The sequence below is a fragment of the Sapajus apella genome, unplaced genomic scaffold (genome assembly GCF_009761245.1).
Source record: "Sapajus apella isolate SASKATOON/1434 unplaced genomic scaffold, GSC_monkey_1.0 scaffold7, whole genome shotgun sequence".
Taxonomy (NCBI): domain Eukaryota; kingdom Metazoa; phylum Chordata; class Mammalia; order Primates; family Cebidae; genus Sapajus; species Sapajus apella.
In genome coordinates, this window is record NW_022436947.1 from 43,592,136 (window position 1) to 43,619,152 (window position 27,017).

Consider the following 27,017-nt stretch of genomic DNA (forward strand, 5'->3'; position numbering starts at 1 on the left):
TACTAAAAATATAAAAATTAGCTGGGTGTGGTGGCATGTGCCTATAATCTCTGCAACTTGGGAGGCCGAGGCAGGAGAATTGCTTGAACCCAGGAGGTGGAGGTCACAATGAGCCAAGACCATGCCACTGCCCTCCAGCCTGGGTAACAGAGCAAGACTCCATCTCGAAAAAAAAATACACACACATACACACACTCACACTCATACTCACACACACATATAACCTTACTTCTCCAGTTCTTTTAGTTGTGATGTTATTGAGATACCATCTCACGCCAGTTAGAATGGCGATCATTAAAAAATCTGGAGACAACAGATGCTGGAGAGGATGTGGAGAAATAGGGACACTTTTACACTGTTGGTGGGAGTGTAAATTAGTTCAACCATTGTTGAAGACAGTGTGGCGATTCCTCAAGGACCTAGAAAGAGAAATTCCATTTGACCCAGCAATCCCATTACTGGGTATATATCCAAAGGATTACAAATTGTTCTACTATAAGGACACATGCACACGAATGTTCATTGCAGTACTGTTTGTAATAGCAAAGACCTGGAACCAACCCAAATGCCCATTGACGATAGACTGGATAGGGAAAATGTGGCACATATGCACCATGGAATATTATGCAGCCATCAAAAACGATGAATTTGGGTCCTTTGTAGGGACATGGATGAACCTGGAAACCATCATTCAGGGGCAGGCCTCAGGATACAGAATCTCTCTCGTGCCCACCTTTCAGCTGCTCCAAGGCAGAACTTGAATTTTCTCCCACCTCTCTGATGTGCGTCTTCAGACCCTGCCCAGAGAAGGTCTCACCCTATACTCTGTGGGAGGAAATGCTGACATGTGGAGCTTCCATAAAAACCCAAGAGGACTGAGTTTGAGGAGCTTCTGGATAGTTGAACACATGGAGGTTCCTGGAGGGTGGCGTGCCCAGGGTGGGCATGGAAGCTTCTCACTCCTTCTCCCATATTTTGCCCTGCACGTCTCTTCATCTGTGTCCTTTATAGTAAACGTGTAAACATAAGATTTCCCTGAGTTCTGTGAATCATTTCAGCAAATTAATCACACCCAAAGAGGGGATCACAGGAACCCCAATTCGAAGCCAGTCGGTCAAAAGTTTCTAAGGTCCAGACTTGTGACTGGTGTGTGTGTCGGGAGGCAGTCTTGGGGACTGAGCCCTCAACGTGTGAGATCTGACACTAGCTCCAGGTAGATAGTGTTGGAATTGAACTGGAGGACACCCTGTTGGTGTCTGTCATTTGGTGTTTGGGGAAAACACAAACAAACCTAACCCCTGACATTTAGTCACAGATATCTTCTCTGTTGCTTGTTGTGGTGTGAGAATTGTGGAAAAACATGATTTGATGAGAGTTTCTTTAAATAATATTCCCCTACTTTTCCAGAAAAAATCTTCTATACATAAATGCTCAGTTACAGCATGCAAACTACTAATAATCCATTTCATTATTTTCATTTATTTTGCTTAAATCACAGGGACTGGCTATGTCTGTTTTAGAGGACTGATTGTACAGTGCCTCCAATATTGTTAATCTACTGTGGCAATATATGATTAGCCAGAAGAAGTCAAAAGAAAAGAGAGAAGAATGCTGAATTTCTGGAAAGAGTTCTCATGTGACATATAAAAATGATATGCTAAATGACTAAATGAATTATGTATAAATTCTAAATGAGCTCTGAAACTTTTTTACAATAGTATAAAATAGTATAGAATATCAAAATCCATTTCAGAAATTTACCACAGTTCACTGTTATGTTTTTCATTTCAAGTAAAACTCTTCTAAAGTTTCCATAATTAAACGTATTTCAAAGTGTCTTATATGTAAGTACATACAAAGACGCCCTAACACAATGTCTTATTTTGTCTGTCTAGTATCTTTTTTCCTCTTTCACCACTATCTCGAGAACATCTGCTCCCAAATGCATATGGTTCTCTTAAGCTGGAAACCACCATACTCAAATTTCTTTGTCATGATGATTGTTCCAGATATGGGAATCTGACCCACATGGGAAAAATCAGAATGCTTCACTAAGGATGTTAAACCTATTTTCTCCTTTAGGTCGAGAATGTAAAACTGAGCCTCAAAGCAGCCAGCAACTTTATCCTTTGCCTCATAGAATGGCATGAGGAAAGGTCAACTTCCAGAGAAAAGCTGAGAAAAGACGTGGGAACTAAACAGGCCAGAGGCTGTTTAAATTAATTAAAAATAATTCAGGCATAAGGGAACATAAAGACTAAGTCACAATAACTCATGTAATGGCTGGTCAGCTTAAGAAATAAAACAATTCAGATGAAGCCAATAAGGTAATCCTTCCCCAATTGCTTCCCTCTCTCTCACCCCTTAAGTAATCATTATTAATTTGATTATTATAATTACCTTGCTATTTTAATTATATATAATTATATAAGTATAATTATATGTATTATATGTGCACGCACGCGCGCACACACACACACACACACACACACACATATATATGCATACATACATGAATCCTAAAGCAGCAGGCAAAGTCTTAGCTCTTCTCACTACATTAAATTATAAACCTGACACAAGATGTCATCGTTTCTTTCCTGAATATTGCAACAAGTATTTCGAGGTCTTTCTTATTTGACCCTTGTTTCCCTTCAGAATATTCTCAAAAGAGTAACTGGGATCATCCTTGTAAAACTTGAGCCAGATTATTTCATTCCTCAGCTCAAAACCCTCCAATACTGTCCCAAACCACGTTATGAGAGTTCTTGCAGTGTTCAGCACGCCTTCTATTCTCTCTCTGACCTCATCACCTACCATTCTCTCTATTGCTGACTTCACCAGGGTCATACTCTTGCTGAAGGTGCTGGGCAGCTGGGAATGTTATTTGTAGGAGTCACACAGCTCTCTCCCTCATTGTTTTCAGTGATTACCAAATGTTATCTTCTTGTGAGGCCTTTGCAGGTAACATTATTTCCAACATTTTTTTAAATTGCAGATGCTCAGAATTGAATTACTCATATTAATCAATTCACAGCACACAAGCACCCAATTAACGTCTGTCTCTGCATGAACATGTATTTGTTTGGTACTTTGTTTAGTTTATATTTAGTGTTTGTTGAGCTTTTCCCTTTCATCTTACTAACTTCATCATCTTCATTACCTTCCCAACCAAAGGCAGCCAATATTGGATATTTCATGTATTTCCTTTCAATCCAACTTCTATATATTTATTTATATGAATGTTTACAAAAAGGAATATTTGTGAGAATATCTAGTTTGGCTTTCTATGTTTTATTCTTAACTAAAATAATATGCTATGAATCTCACTAATTTTACTAATTTATTTCCCACTCAAATCTACGTTTTTGAAATGTATTAATTTCATTATATGTAGATCTAGATTTTTTTGCTGACAGTTGCATAGTATTCCATTATCTGCATATATTTTATGTATCTGTTCTTCTAGTTATGGAGAAATAAATATATTGCCTCTAGCTTTTTACAACCACAAAAAACTGGAAAGCATTTTTTTCTAATACCTTTGTAAATGTTTACTTACCAAATAACTTAAGTTTCTTCAGTATTATTTTATATTTTATTTTTGCCTTTAGCATCACAAAACAATTATTCTTTATTGTCCTAGAATAGTGGTCCCCAACCTTTTTGGCACTAGAGCCTGGTTTTGTGAAAGACAATTTTTCCACGGATTGGGGATGGGTGCGGGGAAGGTTTCAGGATGAAACTGTTCCATCTCAGATCATTAGGCATTAGATTCTCATAAGGAGTACGCAGCCTAGATCCCTCACATGCGGGGTTCACAGTAGGGTTTGCATTCCTAAGAGAATCTAATGTCACTGCTGATCTGACAGGAGGCAGAGCTCAGAAGGTGATGCTCACTTGCCTGCCACTCACCTCCTGCTGTGTGGCCTGGTTCCTAATAGGCCATGGACCAATACAGGTCTGTGGCCCCAGGGTTGGGGACCCCTGTCCTATAAGAAATAAAGCTTTCAAAGTTATAAACTAAGAAATTATTTCATATATCTGTGTATCTCACTATCTTCCCATCTCTGAATCATTTCAGCTCATAGTTTGACAAAAGAGATAGAACTTAAAAAGATCATTACAATTACAGCATGATGGATGCAGTGACAGAGGCTCTGAGAAGAACAAGAGCAAACTTCCTTAACAGAGACAGCTGGAGAGGGCCCACAGCTAGGTTCTTGAAAAGGTAAGCTGAGGGGTGGGTCTCAAAGGATGAACAGGTGTTTTCCAGGATCAACCATTTTGGGAAGGGGTGATCACATTAAGCAAAGAAAACAGCAGGAGCAAATGTAACAAGAGAAACTGCAGAGCCTGTGTGGAAGTCTCCACACAATTTTGATATAACCAGATGTAAAGTGGGAGAAAGGACGTGTTGGGAGACAAACTGGAGAAGTAGAAAGAGGGGCTGATTGTGTTAAACCTAGCTAGATTAATGTGGTTGATGGGGTCCATAGAAATATTTTATGCTAGAGAATGACAAAGTCAGATTAGACAGGGTCTGTAAAAGAGATTTGAAGATGATGATAATTCATCTTCAAAAACTCTCAAAGGTATATTAGGAGATCAGTGTGGACACTAGGCATTTCTGTTGGTGAGATGTGATGAAAACCTAAACATAGGCAGCAGTTAGGATGAAAAAAAGGGAAGAGATTTAAGAAATACTGAAGAGGTTAAATCTGCAAGGATTTGGCAATTGTCTAACTGTGGAAGTGAGACAGTGATTAGAAAAATAATGTAAACGAAACCAAACCTAAGATATAACATACAGGAGGAGAAAAAATTTACAAGTTAAGAGCCATAGTATTTTTGGCTGGGTGCAGTGGCTCACACCTGTAATCCTAACACTTTGGGAAACCGAGGTGGGTGGATCACAAGGTCAGGAGTTTGAGACCAGAATGGACAAGATGGTGAAACCCCATCTCTACTAGAAATATATATATATATATATATATGAATAAAAACTAGCTGATCGCAGTGGCAGGTACCTGTAATCCCAGCTACTTGGGAGGCTGGAAGGCTGGGGCAGGAGAATCACTTGAACCCGGGAGGTAGAGGTTGCAGTGAGCCAAGATCGTGCCAATGCACTACAGCCTGGTGATAGAGTGAGACTCCATCCCACACCCCTGTCCCCCCCACCCCAAAAAAAGCCATAGTATTTTCTTCTATTCCTTAGCAAAACAAACAAACAAAATTAAAATTTGATATATTTTTCTTTATGAATAAATTTGTATATTTAGAGTTGTTAATGTTCTTAAAAGTTTATGTTTAAATAATTAACAAATTATTCTTAAACAACTGTGTGTAACATAAAACTGTATATTTCCATAACATGTCTCCATGTTATCATATTTGCCATTACAACAATTCAACCTAGACTGATTCTAGATCATATTTTTGCAAAATGAATAATTAGTAACTTATTAATTAACAAAGATACAACATTTAAAGGCAAGTTTTTAAATAACTCAATAATTTCACTTTGTTCTATTGTTTTAATCCATGCCATAATTATTTCGAGGAACAGTTTAGTAGAATATTTTATTTAAAATATATTTAAATACTTTATTAAGAAAACTGTGAACAAGAAAATGATTAATTTTAGTTCTATAAAAGTTTAAAATATCACATGACATGCAAGACAAATCTCAATCTGAGACTGCTAATCCATATTCCTGAAGTCAAAAAAAAAAACGACATTCTGAAAACAGATCATATTCAGAGATCTAAAATACTCATAAACCAATGAGCAACAGCTTATGTTAATTTTACTCACATAAACTCACGGCTGACTATAAACAATAATGTAAATTGGCTGAGAAATATCATAGCAGTCTCAACATCAAACTAAATTGCACAATTGACCTAAATTTTGACCCAGCCAAGTCATCATTAATTACAAGGAAATGAATTCAAAACTATCAGACTATCAAAAGTAATAAACACTTGAAGAAATACACTCAGGCACTTCAGCACCGAAAGGTGGCTTCAGCCAGTAAGTCCATTTCTCTGACATAATGTAGCATTAATGAATGAAAGAAATATTTTTTAAAAAGCAAAATAATCACTCAGTTAACTTCCTCACTCTAGAAGATGGAGTATTTTGATAAATCACATTTCTTCTTGTTCAAGAAATTCCTTAATGTTCTCAGTGAACTTTGTGCAATGCATATAGCAACATTTAAGTCTTCCCAAATATAGAATTGTAATTTCTTTTGATTAAGCCTGCTTTTCATATCTTATGGTAGCATTCTGAATTTCTGATCTGTTTGTATATCACAAAATAAAAAGTATTAAACGAATTCTTCCACTGTTTCCAGGATACACCCTAAATGTTTTAATTAAAAACATCAAATCCGTCTTCTGGACTTGTTTGCCAGTGATTTTCTGCCTTTACTGAGAGCGCTCTGTACACACACTCACATACTAATCAGAATATGAAAGAATCTAATTGAATCAATTCTTTAAGTAATATAGAACTGTGTATTTTCATAACATGTCTCCATGTTATCATGTTTGTCATTATAACAATTCAAACTAGATTCATTCTAGATAATATTCTTGCAAAATAAATAGTGACTTTTTAATTAATAAAGACAACTTTTAAAAGCAGGTTTAAAAATAACTCAATCATTCTATCTTATTCTATTCTTTTAATCTGTACCACAATTATTTTCAGGAGCATTTTAGTAGAATATTTTATTTAAAATGTATCTAAATGCTTTATTAAGAAAACTATGAACAAAAAATGATTAGTTGTATAAAAGTTTAAAATAGCTCTTGAAATGCTAGACAAATCTCAATCTGAGACTGTTGATCCGTGTTTCTAAAGTCACAATCCTTAAGTCACAAGAAAACCACATTTCAAAAATACATCATATTCAGAGTTCTAAAACACAGCTCATATTAATTTTACTCAGATAAACTCGTGGCTAGTTATAAAAAATAGTTGAATCCATTCGATTGATAGAATTAGATTCTTAAATTGAGGAAGGATCAATTAGAAGAATCTAATTGAATTAGATTCTTCCATATTTGAAACAATAGGTCAATGCCATCATATTTATAAAGTTAAAAGGGCAAAATGTGGCCAGGTACAGTGGCTCACACTAATTCCAGCACTTTGAGACAGAGGTGAGTGAATCACCTGAAGTCAGGAGTTCGAGACCAGCCTGGCCAACATGGTGAAACCCCATCTCTGCCCAAAATACCCAAAAGTACAAAAATTAGCAGAATGCGGTGACAGGTGCCTGTAATCTCAGATACTGAGGAGGCTGAGGCAGGAGAATCACTTGAAACTGGAAGGTGGAGGTTGCAGGGAGCCAAGACCGCACTACTGCACTCCAGCCTGGGCAACAGAGTGAGTTTGTCTCAGAACAACAACAAAACAAAGAGCAAAATGAAAATATTCTACATAATTCAAACTCCAAATTACTCTTTTAACTCATCTTTAAGTCTATATTGTCTTATAAAGCATAGTCAATTTCCTTCTTCAAAATCCTGTGAAGGTTTGCTTTTCGTCATGTTCCAACAGTTTCTCTGAGTTTTAAAAATCACTTTTATATTGCTCTCTGCTGTTAACATCTTTTCTGTTTAATCTTTCTAAATCAAACTTGTGTTTAACTAGTGATCATTTTACATGATGACCATTATCATATCTTTTCATCTTTATGATGCTGGTGCCTGAAGCTGTTTTATTTGCATTTTGATTCTGAATCATTTTTCAGAATCAAAGAACCTCATTTGTCTTCCTAGATGACTCTCAGAGCTCTCTGTCCTGCATCTCCTACCTCTGCCTCTGCTTGCATTCCAGTCCTTGTCTACTGAATTGCTTCCAAATGAGCCCCCCAACTTCAGATATGATCCTCTATAATCCATCCTTCACAGCCCCAAATCTGTGTAATTTTCCTTCCTAAAATCTGTCTATATCTTCCAATTACCTATCTACAGTGTGGAGTTTAAGTTCCTCCTCACAGCTTCAGATATTTCATAATTTATCTGAACCATGGCTACTTTCCAATCCTATCTTCCACTGCTCCCTCCAGTGCAGAACTATGCTACAATCAGGCAGAAGTGTCCACAGCTTCACCAATATCACATATTTTCTCATGTTGCAAAGGCTTTGACAATGATGTTTCCTCATATTGGAAGCCTTGCCAGTATTCCTCCAACTACGAATACATATTACTTTTATTTTAAGAACTATTTTTTAAAAATATTCCTGCCAGGAAGGTTTTCCTTATCCATCCCAAAGCAGAGTACTTTAATATTCAACATTCATTCACATCTGTCAGAACTCTTACGCCAATTGTTCTTGTCTGTTCTACTAAACAGGTTCTTTCTGGCAGAGACACTGCATTAATAATCGTCTGTAGATCCAGCTGCACTTGTGAAAAAAGCACAATCAATATAAATTCAGAGTTCCTATACTTTTAAGTAAATTATGTAGTTTCTATTTTTTTTTTCTTTTTTTTTTTGAAATGGACTTTCACTCTTGTTGCCCAGGCTGGAGTGCAATGGTGCGATCTCAGCTCACCGCAACCTGCGCCCCCCAGGTTCAAGTGATTACCTTGCCTCAGCCTCCAGAGGGAGGCTGGGATTACAGGCCCGTGTCACCATGACCGGCTAATTTTGTATTTTTAGTAGAGACGGGGTTTCTCCATGTTGGTCAGGCTGGTCTCAAACTCCTGACCTCAGGTGATCCCCCAGCTTGGCCTCCCAAAGTGCTGGAGTGACAGGCATGAGCCACCGTGTCCAGCCTTAGTTTTTAATTGAAGTAATAATCTCCCTGAGTTTGGTTTTTAAAAATAGATGAAACATCAATTAGAATATATATATATATATGCACACATATATAATCATTCAATATGACAATATCATAATAATAAAATGTGTAAGGTAAAGCCCTGCTACTGCTACTTAGCATTCCATGACATCAACAATACTTGTCTGGGCTTCAGACTGCAATGTAAATTAGAGATATCACAATAGTGTGCTATTTCATGGATAAGTAAGCATCCGCTTTGGATGGTAATAGCCTAAAATTGCATCTGCTTAGTGCAGGACAAATGATGACTTGAGTAGATAGCAATTCTTTTTCCGAAGTAAAAGATTTAAACAGTATAATCTACCCCCACAGGTTTTAGTGGTGCAAAGCAAATAACAGAATATATTGATTATTTTAGAGACTAGCAGCCAACATCTAATAAGCAGTGGTGTACTTTTCTCAGAGTCTATTATCTCATGTCCATACTACTTTGTTATCTCTAAAACTGCTTCCTTAAGGGAAAGTAATACCTGGTTGACCAGATGCTTCTTTTGTGAAATGTGCTGATCTTTTCTTTTTCCAGTTTTACTTTTTTACTCACCTATAAAATATTTTCTTATACAGAAAATTATGTAAATTTCCAGCATTTTCTAGATATAATAAATTAAAAAATTACCATCAGAGAAAGAAATAAACTAAAAGATGAATTATTGTCAATAAATTCTGTCATTTTTTAAAATTCTGATTTTTTTTTCTTCCTGAACATTTATAAATATATTTTAAAATCTCAGTGAACTGGAAAAAGAAGTTAAAAGTTAAAAAGTTTGAATTTCATAGACTTCTTTTTCTGCAGAGATTATATACTTTACATCATCAAAGTTAGGGTTTTTTTTTTTTTAAAGAGAAAAAACTTTCTCTATACAACAATGATGCTATCAAAAGTCTTTAATGAGTATGTCAGATAAAAAGAGTACCTAATTGTAATACTGACCACTGAAGAGTTTTAAGATAATGGATATTTATAATAATTTAGGGGAGTAGTAGAAAATTATTTACTTACTTCAAATAATACCAATTTTTTCTTTCTTTTTTTTTTTTTTTTTTTTGAAACAGAGTCTCCTTTTGTCACCCAGGCTGGAGTGTAGTGGCACAGTTTCAGCTCACTCCAGCCTCCACCTCCCTGTTCAAGTGAGTCTCCTGCCTTAGCCTCCCGAGTAGCTGGGATTATAGGCACACACCACCATGCCCAGGTAATTTTTGTATTTTTAGTAGAGACGGGGTTTCACCATGTTGGCCAGGATGGTCTTGATCTCCTGACTTCATTATCCACCGGCGTCAGCCTCCCAAAGTGCTAGGATTACAGGCGTGAGCCACTGCACCGACTAATATTTCTTATTATGCAGTTTGATTCCTATCACTTGTTTTTCATTTCTTCATGTATCAAAAGGTTAAATAATTTTATGGCTTTTTTTTTTTGACAAGGTCTCACTTGGTCGTCCAGGCCGGAGTGCAGTAGCATGATCTTGGCCCACTGTAACCTCTGCTTCCTGAACTCAAGCAATCCTCCCACCTCAGTGTCCGAAGTAGCTGGGACCACAGGTGTGTGCCACCACACCCAGATAATTATTATATTTTTTTTGGTAAAGATGGGGTTCTGCCATGTTGCCCAGGCTGGTCTTGAACTCCTGAACTCGAGCAATCTGCCTGCTTCAGCCTCCCAAAGGTGCTGGGATTACAGGCATGAGCCACCCTATTCCATCACCATTTTACATGTTTTATGATTTCTTTTTAAAAAAAAAAAAAAAAAACTCACATATCATTTATCTCAGCCCTTTATTTTACCTAACCCATAGTCAAATTGCTAAGAGAAACCCACTGTCAACTATTTCTTAAAAATCTGTTTCTTGGGTTATTTTAACATTCATATTTCTCAAGATAATTTTGTATTGCTTTTATAATATATTGGCTTTTTAAATTTTGGTAGATGATTTAGCCTTTCTCATCCTTGTTATATATTACATTCTTGATTAAACTAACATTTGGAATTTTTATTAATTTGACTATTTAATATTCAGTTCTGAGAAAATTTGGTTATTACATGGCAAGCTTTACTTAATTCTTATTTTTTCCTTAAGTTATTAATTGCTTTGTTTCACAATTTGCTCAGCTCTCTACACACCTATCTCTAATTGTTCTCAAAAAAGAGCAGTAAATCCCCTCTCAATACTATTTTTCACTTGGCCAGACACATCAAGACTTTTGTCAATTCTCTTCTCTCCTGCAACAGCACCCCAGCCTCGTGCAGCCTAGAACTCTCCATGTATTTTTGTTTTTGAAATTTGTGTTGTGGTGGAGGTGTTGAAGAGAAGGAAGATTCACATTCTTTGCCAGCACTATGTGTAATGATCCCTGGCTTTGACCTTTCCACCTGGGTTTTTAAAGGGAGTACCTAGGTGTGTAGCTGATGGTCAGGTGAAGATGTAAAGTAGGATTAGCTTGGATTTTGAATTCCAGCCAAGTAGATGGACGCTCTGCAGCAGCTGCCCCCATGTGTTGAGAACACAAAACCACAGGCTGTCTCTTCTGCTAGTGCTTGGTCACAGTGTGTACCTGTTCGCCTTTCTGGTGACAAACACCATTCTAAATTGGGTCTTCAGGGACCTGGAAGAATGAATGAATTTCTAAGCTTCTCTAGTTTCTCTGGAGACCCAAGTTTTTTTTTAAATTGGGCTACTAGAAATGTCTGAAACCCCAAAATACATTGGAATCAAATACAGATTTTTAATAACTGCTAATGAACTCTTCATATTTGATATTTGATCTCCACGTTTGATATTTTATCTCCCTATCTCGATATTTGATCAGATTTTTCCAGGCGTTCTTTATGTCTGCTGCAAGGCTACTATCTTTAGATTCTCCTTATCTCATCATGGAAGTCCTCTCTTCTCTGTGTCTCTTGATTCACAAAGTATTGAGTGTGGGGGTCAGGGTGTGCTTATATGTTGTTAATTCTTTCTTCTGGTGGAGCATATGTTCAAGAAGCTTCCTGAGATAGGTATAACAGAAAGTAAAATTTTTGTACTTAGCCTTCTCAAAAATCATTTTATTTTACTTTTATACTAGATAGTTTATGTATAGATTTTTAGTTTACAATCCTTTCCATTTAAAATATCAAAGGCATTAATTACTATCCCCTTTCCTTTTAAGTCTCTATTATTGCTGCTGAGATATTGTTTGAATTCTTTTCTTCTTTGTAGTTAATGTATATTAATTAATTACCTTGAGAAACATTTAGCATCCTCCCTGCGTCTCTTGTTTTCTGAATTACTATGATGTTGTCCCATGGTGCAAGTCTCTTTTCATTTCTTGTCTTTCTAATGTGGAGATTTGTTTTCTTCAGTTTAAAGAAATGTGTTACATTTTGAATAACATTTCTTTTTCTCTCTCCCTCTTTTCTGTGGAATTACCTCTAGATAGAATTTGAACCTGATAGGATAATCACTTAATTGTTTTTTTAACAATTATAAGGTTGTTTGCTAATTTCTCTTCAGTGAAAAGTCATTTTCACTGACATGCTAGTTCATTTCTGTTGTGTGTGTGTGTGTGTGTGTGTGTGTGTGTGTGTGTATGTGTGTGTGTGTGTGTTTTGAGACAGAGCCTCACTTTGTCACCCAGGCTAGAATGCAGTGGTACAACCTCAGCTCCCTGTAACCTCTGCCTCCAGGGCTCAAGCAATTCCCCTATCTTAGCCTCCTGAGTAGCTGGGACCGCAGACATGCACTACCACGCCCAGCTAAGTTTTGTATTTTTTGTAGAGATGGGGTTTACGCCATGTTGCCCAGGTTGGTCTTAAACTCCTGAGCTGAAGCGATCTGTCCTCCTTGGTTTTCCAAAGTGCTGGGACAAGAGACATGAGCCACTTCACCTGGCTCTTCACTGCATAATTTTTGACCATGTTTGCTCTTGTTCGTTTGTCCTTTTTTTGAGTAAAATATGGGAGATCTTTATTTAGGATAGTGATCACTTAGTAAACATATAAGTTACAATATTGTAATCTTATTTATAGTTTACTCATTGCCTTTGTTTTTGGTTTATTTTACTATAGAAATGTTATTATTATTTGTAGACAAAAATGTCTATTATTTCTTTGATGGTTTATGGCTTCTTATCTTGCTTAGGACATTGCCCCCAGCACTCCACCAAGCTTGTACAAATCTTATTTGGATTTCCTTCTAACATTTTTATTATTTCCTTTTTAAACTTCACCTTCTTAATAGAACTTAAAATTATTTGGCATATGTTAATGACTAGAAGTCTAATTTTCTTTTCTTACTGAAGAAAACTATGGGAGAAATATTTGATAAACAAATCAACTTCTATGGAATGCAATCTCTGTTCCATTGGAATTTATAATAATCATTTACTTTAAAGCCATATTTGGACTAGTTAAGTTATCCATTTGTCCATTTATCTGTTTGTCTATTTTGTGTTAATGTTATCTTGAATACAGAAATTTTACAGAAATTTTTAATATCTGATAAAACAAGATTTTAAATATTTTTTGGCAAGCTACATGGCACCTGTATAAATGGTGCTACTAGCTGATTGGCTATAATCATTAAGTGTTGGATGTTTTCCTTCCTAAACCATTTAAGATAGTCTTATAAATTTAAAATGATTTTTTCATGAAATATCTCTGTAACTATCAATATCAAAGTAAAAATGTTGATAAGTACAATGGCAAGAGTCAGGTGATGTTAGATTAGCTATCTGTAGATTCTATTTAATAAGTTGGCTATAAAACTCTACTTGAATGGTTTTATGGTTCTAGGTCTTTGTTTCCTTGACTATATAAAGTGGAAATTATTATTTCAATTATTCCATGTCTCTATCTCCTACTGTCTTGTGACAAATGAACCAGATAATGTGAAGGCATTTAGAACAAAATAAACATTATGTATTTGTGATATTTACACATCCTTTGTTAATTTTTTATATCTATACTAAGAAAATATTCTTGGCCTTTATTTGTTCAGTGTTACTTGCTAAGTTTTAGTATTCTTATCTTGATTCAAAAGCCTCTCTCTCATAAATAAATCAGAGCAACAACTCCCAGTGCAACCATTTCAGGGACTTCCAGGTAAAGAAGACATTTTGAAAAATATTGAAAACTGCTATTTCAGATGTTAATCTTTGGAAGTCTAAGATATTCTGGGCTGTACCTCAAGCAGTTGACAATTCTTTGATGTGTGCTAAGACTAAGAGATACCCAAGATCACTTCTAGAAATTTAATTCATTTAACTTTTTAATGGTCAATCAATACCCTCCAGAGATGAATCTGGCTTAGATTTAAGACAGATTTTTAAAAATATTTCAATAACAGGGTACTTTGTAGTAGATGCCATTAATTTTAAATTCCCAGTGAGTAATTCAGGACTAGAAATAAGTGACACTAAATTTTAGATTCAGGTAATTTAGGAAAATATGATAAGGTGATAAGGTCCAGAGAAACCACCTCCAAATAGGGGGAGGCTTTCCCCTTGCACCCTTTGTTCTAGCTTCACTGAATAACTTTCTTCCTATATACCCCCAATTTTTTCTTTCATCTGTATTATTCCTCATGCTGTTCTTCAGTCTGAACTTGGCCTCATTCATTACCACGTCTAGACCTTGTTCAACTTTCAAAGCAGTCACTACTTGTAACCTCTTTCACAAAACCATGCTCCCCACCATTACTCCTACTGATGTGGCCATGCTGTTTAATGCTGAAATTCCAAAGCACATGATTTTCCCTCTGGCTTATACATTTTTATCATAATTATTCTTTGCGTCATGGCTATTAAAGGCCCTTCTCAGGATGACTGTTAACATATGCAATAGGCATGGTACAGTCACCAACCAATCTGAACGGACACTGGCTACACACACCTGGTTCGGCAAGCATGCTTACTGGCTGCTGATCAGCATATGTATTGAACTGATCTCTGTAAAATCCAAAGTTTTAATATGGTGTTTTGCATATAATAGACACACTCATATATGGCACTAATAAACTTTGGAAACATAAGAAAGGTAGACTATGTGATGGGAAAAACAAGGCAGCAAGGTCACTTATTTGTGGAGTGAATTATTGGATGCCATAATAATAGCTGTTATTATAAACTAATTAATTGAGGATCTTCCATAATGGTTTCATATCTTTTCTTTGAGACTAGAGCCTAACAAATTTCTAGGATGTTCGAAGTTTATTTGCTCTGGAAACTGAATTTCCATTCTTACTGAAACTAGATTGAATTTTACAAAGATAATTAAGAAAATAAGTAATTTATTAGGGTTATTTGTTCTTTAAATGCATGCAGCAAAGAAAATTAAACTTCATGGGAAGTTGTGATTGTAATACTTGTCAAAGATGATGAACACCTGGTTTAGTAGACTTAATGGAGCAAGGCAGCTACTACATGGATGCTCACTGGCAAAAATAACAGTATTAAATACATCCATCTTAACTAAAGGAAGAGCCAGCTAGCTTATCTTAAAAGATGTAATTAGATGTTTTTAGTGTAAATTGGGAAAACACTCATCTGTACAATTTGAAAGTCTAATTGGTTTGATTTAATCTTAAAGAAAAGTGCTCTTGTATAGCTCTCATTGTCAACAAAAGCACAGTATTTTATCAATCCTGAATAATAATCACTTCTTTGGATGGGATCCAAATGACCCTGTCTCACATATACTTTCAATTTAATAATAGCTACAACTTAAAGGATGTTAACTGTATGGCAAACACAACACTTATTTGCACTTTACATTATGCACTAAATTAAATTGTGGAAATTCAACAATTGATTAGGGGAGTTAGTCCAAAACGGTATTACTGTTATTTACTACAACTTAGGTGGGATCCCCAGAACCTTTCATAGATCTCACATTCTGACCCATTGAACTAATCTCATGCTGGGATTAAAATTTATGAGCAACTTCTATAAATAAGGTAAAACATTATTAGAGAAAATGTCTAAGTGGAAAATTATTTTTTTTAAACCAGAAGTAGAATTAATAGGCTTGCTTAATAATAATAAGAAGGATATGGCTATTTAACAGTAAAAATACTTAATAACATTCTCAACAGAAAATTGCAACCCCATAAAACATTACTTTTTACATTCTGAGCCCTATAAAGCAAAAACAAGAATAAAAATTTTATGTGAACAAACTATCTAAAAGTGAGTACTTAAAATCTATTATGTACTCTGGATTAAAGTATGCTATCCTAAAGCAAATATTTGTAGATGAATATTTCTTAAAGTGGACTAAGATGTTCATAAAAAAAGTGCTGAAATGAACAAAATAAGTACTTAAGATGAAGTAGAACATTTCAAGGACCTATAATGTCAAGAAAACTGTGCTTATCTACAGAGGCACAGTTTTTCTGATGTCCTGGTGAAGGATTGAATGGAGGAAAAACACAACCAGAAAACTATATGTTTTGTCTAAAAACAAACTGAATTGACTCTTGTTCCCCACCACCCCCCCCCATTAAATTGCTTGTTTATGTTCACTGGCAATAAAAGGAAGTAAAGGTAATTATTTGGATCACTCAAAACAAACAAAATACAGATTATACATATAACTCAAGTACAACACAAAGTTAATGCTATATTTCTATGTGAACAAAACAAAATCTTGTACTTTAAATAGATGTCTTCTATACACATGGATACAGGGAAGGAACTATCCCACGCCGGGGCCTGTCGAGGGGTGGTGGGATAGGGAGGGATAGCATTAGGAGAAATACCTAATGTAGATGATGGGCTGATGGGTGCAGCAAACCACCATGGCATGTGTATACCTATTCTGCACATTCTGCACATGTACCCCAGAACTTAAAGTATAATAAATGTAAAAATAAAAAATGCTAAAATAAAAAAATTGATGTGTTCTCCTATCTGCAGAGAGCAAATAAATTCTTAATCATTTTCTTCCCACTCTGTTTATATATTCTTATTTAAAATTGTTTCTGAAAGTTTAATATTATTGCAGTTTCCTTCTCCATATTATTAACTATCTTTTATATTTCTCTTATAGCGTGATTTTTGCCCAATTCATATAGATATGTAGATTATTAATTTGGTTATTGTCAAATATTAATAGTAACTCAGTCAAAAACAACTTATCCAAAACGTTGCTACCAAAAGGGCACTTGACTATAAATGACTCACATTATATTACAGATTCCATCTTGTTCCCATCCTCAACCCCCGGCCCTCTGCTCAATAACTAATCTGAGATCAACTGTTGATCAGGGTCAGTTCACTAAAGGGGAAACATATTGACTCACAAGTTTCAATAAAATTAAAGTAGCCTCTGATTGGCTCTTTCTTGGAAAACAAGCATGTTTTGTGTGGGACTGACACCAAAGAAGAAAGCAGTATTAGGTTGAACAATTTCTGTTCATTGACAGCTGTTAACATTTATACCAAAACAATTTTGTTATAAACTTTAGGATTAAAGAAAGGTAAAACTAAGTAGCTAAAACTATGCATGAATTGCTTTTCTATATATTTAAATTCTAGAGTAATATGAAAATCGACAGCTGCCAACTGTACAGGTAATCATATTTGTTACTCATTTACTCAACAAACATTCTCTAAGTAACTCTTTGGGCAAGACTGTCTGCCAAGTGCTGGGATACCAAGATGAGTAAGCCCTATCTCTGATCTGAGAATTGTTCAGTCTTATGGGGAAGACAAAAATAGAAATAGGTAATTTAAATCAAGGAACAATGATAAAATACGCACATTTTGTGAACTGTGTGTGTTAAGAACATAGCAGGAAAAGGAGGCAAAACGGGGAAGAGGGTGAATTAAGTGCAGGGCATACGTAGGTTGATGTATCCATGTAAAATATTGTGCTGGCCCTATACTTCTGTGCTCTCAGGTGCATTCTTCAGTCTTTTCCTTCCTTACTTCTCAGAGTAGCTGCCCTGTACACTGTTTCCCAGACTTCTCTGTCAACTGGCTTCCAGTTGGATATGATCAGGCACTGGCAGAGATTGGAGAATGGGAGGAAGAGAGAACCAGGATATTTCTCCCCATCCTTGTCTGTCTCAGGATATATTTCTGGCATTGACTCAATCTCTTTCATGTTTCTTGCTCCCAGCAAGCAGGCTTGTCCTGATTTCGGCTCTCACTATCCTCTAGCCTATGGTGACAGTAGCTTTTTCTGCTGCTTCACTATCCCCTATTTAATTTCTCTGCTGCTTTTATGAGTATATAATCAATTGCTAGTCATTTGTTTCCTCTATTTTATATATCTGGAACAGTTTCTATTTTCCTGGTTGGACACAAATGCCTGACAGATTGAGTCTAAATTACAGGAGTTTGGGACCAATCAACACATAATAGAGAGTTCATGAGCGTATACAGAGATAGTGTAGGTAAAAGGATTGGTAGGCTGAGGGTGGAACCCTGAGGTATACAGCAACAGATGAAGGAAACATAGCCTTTGAAGGAGTTCAAAGATTAATTTACAATTTTGAGTAGAACAAGAAAAATGTGGCATTCACTTAAGCCCCTGAGAAAACCTAGGTATCACTTAGGCCCAGCATTTCTCAGATGAGGTTTCTGAAGACAGAGAAATGAGGTCACATATCTAATAAAGACCAGAACTGAAATTTAAACCTGTTTCCCTGTGTAGTGTTCTTGTGATAACACACCCATAATCACTCTAATAGTGTGACATTTCATGTCATTTTCACCTGTTCTGACCTTGTTTTATGTGTGCACTTCAGTTTCCTTTTATATAAAGCTAATACATGTTATTATTTACCTCCTGGGTAATTAGAATAAACTACTTAGAATAGTTAAATGTATTGAGAGAGGTTGGAACATCACATGAAGGACAATAGAGCTACTAGACTTTTTATTTTTTTGAGACGGAGTCTTGCTCTGTTGCCCAGGCTGGAGTGCAGTGGCACGATCTTGGCTTACTGCAACCTCTGCCTCCAGAGTTGAAGCAATTCTCCTGCCCCGGCCTCCTGAGTAGCTAGGATTATAGGCATGTGCCACCACATCCAGTTAATTTTTGTATTTTTAGTAAAGACGGGGTTTTACCATATTGGCAGGCTGATCTTGAACTCCTGACCTCATAATCTGCCCACCTTGGCCTCCCAAAGTGTTGGGATTTCAGGTGTGAGCCACCATGCCCGGCCAGGGCTAATAGATTTTATCACAGTATTATGAAAAGTAAGCTAGTCATTGTACAGCTTATAGACATTCTTTATATGTGTTTGCTGAAGCTAAGGACTTTTTGCATTTGGTAGTAATTTACTACTTGTTTAATAAAACCAAATTTGAAATTAGTATTTTGAGAAGTTAGTTTAGTAATTAATTTTTCTGTAAAAGGATTTTTACACCATTAGTTTCTTCTCAGCTTCATGTATTTAAGAATTTCCCTGGACTTAAATGAGGTTCCATGATTGATTGATTTTCTATTTGCATGATATTTTAAATAAAATATATATTTTTAATTTCAAGAAGATTTCCCTCCCACATGGGGAAAGTCTTCTGAGTCTTTTTGTGTCATCTTCTCATTCTTTCTCTTTTAATTTTTCAGTACCCCAAGGTACTTCAAAGTTAAACACAAATGAGAAAATTGGAAATTGTTAAATGAATCAAAGTCATTCTCATTTAATAGATGATGTTGTCTTACTACCTATAGCTTTTACCGTTAGTTTGTAACATTTAAATTCATGTTAAAAGAAAAACAACTACTCAACACTTATACTGTAGAATGTAGATTCAGCTAAAATCCAGTATTGCAAATTTGTACTTACCTTCTGTGTCTGCTAGTCCTACTCCTACCCCTGGCTGTTTTACAGGCTCTTGTCCATTCTGTCCCATCTTCCCTCTGTTTAAAAATAAAATAAAATGATATATTCAGTTATGATCTCATGAATTCAAAGGAGGCTAAGTTTGCATAAATAATATTACATTGAAAGTAATGGCAAAAACCGCAATTATTTTGGACCAACCTAATGTTTTCGGACTTGCAATAATTATTTGAATGGGGCATATACACATAGTTAATTGCTCCATATCATCATTTTAAAATGTGAACTTGTTTATTATTCCTATTCAGGCCAAACAATATTCCTCAAAATTCAGTAATTTTTATTTGTAGGCTTATTTATCAAAAGATAACACCATCATGACATTTCCAAATTTTGTTTTAGAATATTTTATTTATTTCTAACTCAAAAATGATAAAGGGCTTTATATTTTTATACATTGTATTGATGAGTTATTCTAGTTTTTTTTGGTGAGAAGAGCAATATTGAATTAAATAATATATAAAAATGATACTGTAACAGAAGATTTCTTATTTCATGTATTTTATTTTATTTTATTTCAATTCTTTCCTGTTTTTTTCTGCTGTGTTGTGCAAACTGGCTTTTGTAGTCAGCCAGATTGCTTGGTCTCCACTCCTGCCTTTGCTATTTCTTGCTGTGTGTAAGCTAAGGCAAAGTGCCTGGTCAAGACTGTTTCTCCTTTTGTGATATAAAGATAATATTAGCCACATTTTGATTACGAAAAAAATTTCATCAAAAATGCATTAAAAAAGTTTAACAGAGTGTCTGAGAAATAATAAGCATTCAATAAATATAGCATATTAGTAGGTAGGTATGCTTATAGTAGCCTTAGAATTCAGCAAAAATCTGCTAATCACTTTCAGTTTTCAGCTTCAAACTTTTTGTAAAGTCAGCTAGATGAAAAATTCATGATACTTTGAGCATTGTAAGTTAAGAATGTTAATAATTTAACAGCTAAAGAACTGTAGGACACTTCTTATTTCTTCAGCTAGAGAAAAAGCTACATGGCACGTGAAAAAGTTTGGAATTTGTCTTTATATAAACTTAGATAAGGTGTTTTAAAAAGTTGGAATAAAAACTGTGTTATAGAAGGATGCTTGAACAGAAGAGCATCTTGATGCTGTACTTTGTAGACAACACTTCTAGCATAGCAGGATTTACAAACAATTAATTCTAACTTTCATAGGAAGTACTTGGTTTGCTGGACCTGCTGAAAAGATAACTGTATTTATTTCTTAAAAATCCAATTATATCTTAGTTGAAAACTGCTCTAAAGGTCCTCTTACTCCACTTCGGAGAAGGTGCTGACATGTTTCTACACATAATATAAGAGGAACATATAAATTCAGAAATTATTCTATCTCGAAGGCCATTACATTGTTCCATTATGATAATTCTAGGTTAAAGGTTTAAGCACAAATTTTTATTAAGTGTTTATGTGAGGGACCAAGTTCATGCAAATTAAACAATTTCCAGCATTTCTGTTTTACCATATGTATGTTAAAGCATGATCTGCATGGTCGACATCCGCATACATATTTAAACAATGCACAAAACTTTAGCTTATGTAATTGCTTCATCAAGATTCAAGACAAGTCATTAAGTAAAAAAAAAAATGAAAAAGAACTCTGCTCTGTCAGCATTAGAGAAGAAAAAAAGCTTAATAGCAACCATCTTACTTTTATCAGTACAGCTATGCTGGTAGAGGGAGCGAAAACATAACCTGTTTCTGAGCCACACTCAACTGAAAGTGAAGGTCTTTTTAGTATTTCTGATCTAGTAGATTAGAATACTAAAAAATTGATACTCTTAATACTATCCCAGGCTTTCTAAAAGTAGTTATTATAAGTCTTAGTAATTGTAATAAAACTACATTTTGATAATTTTTGGCTTTGTTCTTGACTCTTAGACTTCATATGTTAATGGTGTTATTCAGCTAGTCTTTGCTTTCAATCAAAACAGTTTTTAACATAGATACTTAGCCAATATGTGTAGCAAGTACATTTTGAAGATTATACAAAAAGCTTTTGCAGTACTGGGAAGTTAAATTAAGTGGGAAGGAAATGTAACGGTGTGTCATGTGAAGAATGTGGTTTCTCTGAATTCCCAATGACTACTCTTCAGCTCAGAAGATTTTGGCTATACATTTTATAATTTATATTTTTAAACAACCACTAAATATTTATTAAACACTTTTCCTAGCTCAAGCAATAATTGTATTAGATATAATGGGGCATATAAAAAAACTACCAAATACTACTTCTCACACATATTCTATAAAGGTTTTCAAAAGTTGGTTGTGCTCATATGGCAAAGCAAGAATCTCCTAGACAGTTGTGAGAAGCTTTGATTTACAAGAGAAAAAGGAAAATGGGAAAAAACAAAATTGGAATGTGGCATATACATAGAAAATACATAATCTACTCATCCTTCAGACATTGACAAATTAACATAGTTTACTCTTTGGAAGTTATAACTTTATCATCAGTGTTAAATTACATATTTTAAAAGGTGCAGAAAAATTGGAAGGATAACAAATTATATGTGGTTCAAAACCTTTATAAATTCACATGACATTTACAGCTTAGTGAGAAATGTAATGAATTTGTAGAAATTCTTTTCTGTCAAATTGAATTATCAGAAGTCAAAGACTAATGGGATTAGATTCCTTTTAGAAAGAATTTCCAATAAAATAGAACTGATTAATTACAAATAACTCTATTGAATCCATAGAGTAAGTCTCGTGAAAGAAAAGAAAGCTAAGTTGGACAGGTGCTACAATAACAATTTGCTTAATTTAAATTAAAAAATGGAGTTTGAAACAACAAAATGAACACATTTTTTTCACTGTAAAAATCTACTTTCCCTATTGCTTTGCTTTTATAAACTGAAACATTATCAAAATATTACAACTATTGTGGACATAAAAAAGATTTATAAAAATGTTTATTTTAAAACAAAAAGAAATAGAATATCCACCCCCTGAAGTCTTCACTTAGAATTGGAGAAAAACGAAAAAGACCCTTTCACAACCCACATCAGGGTTGGCAAGCTCTGCAAAGTGCCACTTAGTAAATATTTTAGATGAGTTCTTTTCTAAGGACTTAATTCTGCTCTGTAGCACAAAAGCTGCATCAGGCAACGCAGAGGTATTAGGTACAGTTGTGTTCCAATATAACTTAGTTTTTGTTCACTGAAATTTTAATTTCCTATAATTTTCATGTATCACAAAGTATGACACTTGTTTTGTTTTTTTCATACACATTAAAAAATGGAAAAACCATTTTTAGCTCACAGGCCATAGAAAACCTGATGGTATGCTGGATTTGCCCTGGCCTAAATACTGGGACCCGGGTGGTCCTGTGGTATTTTCAAAATCCAGAACAGTTAATGGGAAGGAGAAGGAAAGGTCAGGAAGTTTCGATTTTGATATTGGAACAGACATAACCTACATATTTATCTTGAATGCCACCAATATGACCAAAGTGATTCTAACACATTTAGTCTGCTTAAGTTTTGCATTTGATTTGCAAAATGACTTTTTTTGAGGTTTAACATTATGAATGAGTCTTATTCCAAGAGTACCTACTCAGGGACCTAGCCATACTTGCTATTTGTTCTAGAAAGTATGGAAACACTTCAAAACCTTCAATGTTAGTTGTAGAGGGATTTTTAGTTGAAAAGTCTATATGATTATTCACTATGTCATCTATCTCAAATATGAGATATGGATTCTTTGAATATGTTTAAGTCTCTCCTGATTCAATGTATACATGTTTGTCTCAAATACCAGTAATGTTTGCATTTGGTCATTATGCGATTAAAACATTACTGTGCTCCTGCAGAACTTTATCCTGGGATGGCTAAGTTATTGTTTTAGCAGTTTTTACATTAAATACAGATTATATTGATTAAGTAGTTCTGGTAGTGACTAACATTTATCCTTAGAATCAACTGGATTAATCCAATCTTTCTTGAACAATCTATCTTTATGTAGGCATTAACAGTTCAAGTGTCTCAGGGACAATGACTCAGAATTGGATAATCATCTAGTTATTTCCTGTTAACTGTTGAGAATGCCTTACTCATGATGCTGAGTAAGCTTTGTAGTAACAAAAAGAGACCCACTTACATCCTTGGAATAGGAAATAGATTAGTCTCCCCTGCAGTGCTGCTGCTTCCTTCACTGTCCACGCTATACCCACTGCCAAAGCTGCTGCCCGAGGAGCCGGTGGACACAGAGCTTTCTGCAGGCCGGTGATTGGGAGGCTTTGCTGTATGGTGTGGGAAGATTCAACACCACAGTTAATAAATGAAGCTGACATTGATCTACAAATGCATAATTATACATCTTCTTAATTTACATGTAGAGAGAAACAGCTACTGAAGAATTCTACATTTTCGACCTGCCTTTTCATTTCCTTTACTGATAATGCACAGCAGTAACAAATTATTTTACTGTTTTTACTGTACGTCAAAGAAAAACAATCACCTTTAGGAAAATAATATCTAATTTTTAGACTGAGTTAAATAGTATGTAACTATTTGACTATTATTACTTTTGTGGTTTTGTTTTACAGTATTGCAATAGTGATATGGTAAATAAATAAGAATTTTGGCTATTTCATGGAGAAAAGAGTTTAGAAAGACTTGGGTAGATAGAAATGGCAGGATAAAAAACTGCTTAATATTTTTCATATTACTAGATAATAATCTGTTTTTCTCCTTAGAAACAAAGATGCAAAATAGAATTTTAAGAAGTTATTGAAAATTCTGTATTTATGTGCCTCTGTCTACTATCTCCAGGAAGTTTTAAAAATTTAAAGATATCTGTTTCCCTTCAGGCATTTCCTAGTTTATCACTGAGACTTGTTTCAAAAATTTCCTAAGTTTGATATTTTTATTTGAATATAAAAATCCATATTACCATAGAGATGTTACAAATTTGTACAATAAATTATGCAGTAGGGGAACAGTACTAATATTGTTGGCAGATTTGAGAAGAAATTTTGTTGCAAACAGAAGGAAGATAAGGCAAGTGTTTCCCTTATTTTGCTGGGGAGAATTTTCTCTATTAAGTTTTTGAAACTGTTGATATTTGTCTTCTGCCAGAGAGTGAACTTTTTGGTCACACTGATCTGGTTTTGAATTACAATCTATTTTTCAACAATTCGAAGTTGCTTTTCTCATTTGAAAACAATGGAGTCAGTAATGCCTACCTCGTAAAATTATGATTATGAGGAGTGGGATACATAGGAGTCAGTAACTTACTTTTCTTCCTCCTGTGATATTATATGCCACATCCCCACTCTTCTCAAGGGCTTTGCCGTCAATGGCTGTTTCTTATTGTCGTTGAACTTAAATAGTCTTTGACAATGAATTTACCTGTATTCTCCTGTAAATCTAGATGTGTTCTAACCTACAAATCTACTTAGAGTCTTTCTTCTTCATAAATGCATCCCTATTCCTTCAGGAGTTATTAGCCAGCTGGATACATTTATACTACTGGGTGAATAGCTGATAATCATTTTATGATCCTAAGATATCTACATATTTCTTAAGGATATGTATAAACACACAACAATTCTTAATCTGGTTGAATTTTATCAATATAATAACCAAATGAAGTGTAACACATAAACGTTGTGTGGGAAACCATTTGAGGACAGGAAATTCACCAACAGGATAGCTAGGATCAAGTCTTGCAAAGGATTTACCTTTTCCCCCATTTCTTCACTTTCCATTTCAACAATAGTAGATCCTCTAAAGCCACAAGGAATTTTTATATCTATTCCAGTGGCAGTATGATCCCTTCCCCAGAATAGGAAAGTAAGAAATAACATTTTAATAATGAGTCAATTGTGTATCAGATGTGTTTTAGTTAGAAATGGCTATTTAGAAAAAGGTGTTCCTAACTTATAGACATCTGATATACAATTGACTAACTGAATTGAACGCTCTCAAACAGCCAGTCACCAATGAATTGCTAGTTGCCCATAGGAGTACATTTGTGGAAACAGAATAGTTATGTTTCTTGAATATTTTCTTTAACGTACGTAGAAGAAATCCAGATGATGTATTTAGTGTTAAAGAAAATTATCTAAATTATTCTTAAAAGAATAATTTAAAAACCGTAAAGGTAATATTAGTAGGATATAAAATTACGGACATGTATAAAGTAGATTAAAATGCATAATCTACATAATGAGTCAGATCAGTTAATTGATTATAAACAAAAGAAAGATGTCATACTTTTTGACTGGCATTATATAATCGAATTCATAGATGTTAGTATGACATTGAATGGAAGACATTAATTCCATCAATTGGAAAATCACAATCTACTATTTTCAAAGATAAACCTTAATTAATAAACACTAATATTTAATCAATTTATATTTACTAAATTAAAATAATTTTCATTTAAGAGCAACCTCACAATGAACAAAAATAGCTATACTATAAAAAGTCTTATTATTTACATTTGAAAAGAGTCCATCCTTTCTTTTGTCAACTTTGGTTTTACCTGATGCAATTTTTAGTTCTATTCCTCTTCTGGCAAAGTTGAGAAATGTGCACAGAATATAAAATAGCATAATAAAAAGAAAGAAACAAAGCTAGAAATAAATTTAAGAAAGGACAGTTTTTTTCCATCTTGCCTATCTCTTTGAATAGAAATCTTGTTTGGAAAACCTGTGCAAGAGTTGTCATTATTTTAAATGCAAACAAATAACATTTTATAAGAAATACTATAAAACAAATCCAGGGAACATAACAGAACCAGTCTAGTATCTCTGCAAAACAAGATTACATCTAAGGTTCTGTCTATGACAATTTTAGGCATTTAGAAGTTAGGTGAATAATTCAAATGGATCTAGATTGTTGGCGTTATCATAACAAAACATCTGGTGCTGGGTTAAATTCTGTATTCTTAACCTGGTATCTAAGTGTAGTCCAGAGATATATAGCCTGATATTTGGTTAGTTGATGAAAAATGAATTAACTTAAAACACACAACAGATCTTTTCTTCTTACTGGGCTATATCTACATACCATAAAATGTGATAAAATAAAAAATACAGAAGTTTTGATAAGCTGGTTCTAAGAATCCATATTTTAATAGCTCTTTTCCAGGTATTTGAAACATGTATTTTACTCATTTCTTGCTCTTGAAACAGACTTCAAAAAAGAAAGCATCAATTCTTTTAAATTGAGCTAAATCTGCATAAAAGCAAACTTTTTAACAAATGAAGTGTTTTTAAGACTTTATTATCTGAGGCTGGAGCTTAGGTAATCTCAAGACATCTAAGAATTTCAACCAAATTCTTTAGTTTCCCTCT

General features: G+C 34.5%; 1 protein-coding gene across 6 annotated transcripts in view; it reads right to left on the bottom strand.

Annotated features, from left to right (window-relative positions):
* Window positions 1-27,017, bottom strand: part of PCLO (piccolo presynaptic cytomatrix protein) — a 416,914-nt gene that overhangs the window by 21,620 nt on the left and 368,277 nt on the right. For all 6 annotated transcript variants that reach the window (XM_032276463.1, XM_032276460.1, XM_032276462.1 and 3 more), the window contains 2 exons: window positions 23,810-23,951; window positions 19,642-19,715 (listed from right to left, as the gene is read on the bottom strand). In XM_032276463.1, the coding sequence (XP_032132354.1) occupies window positions 19,642-19,715; window positions 23,810-23,951 (216 nt within the window). The remainder of the gene's footprint in view (window positions 1-19,641; window positions 19,716-23,809; window positions 23,952-27,017) is intronic.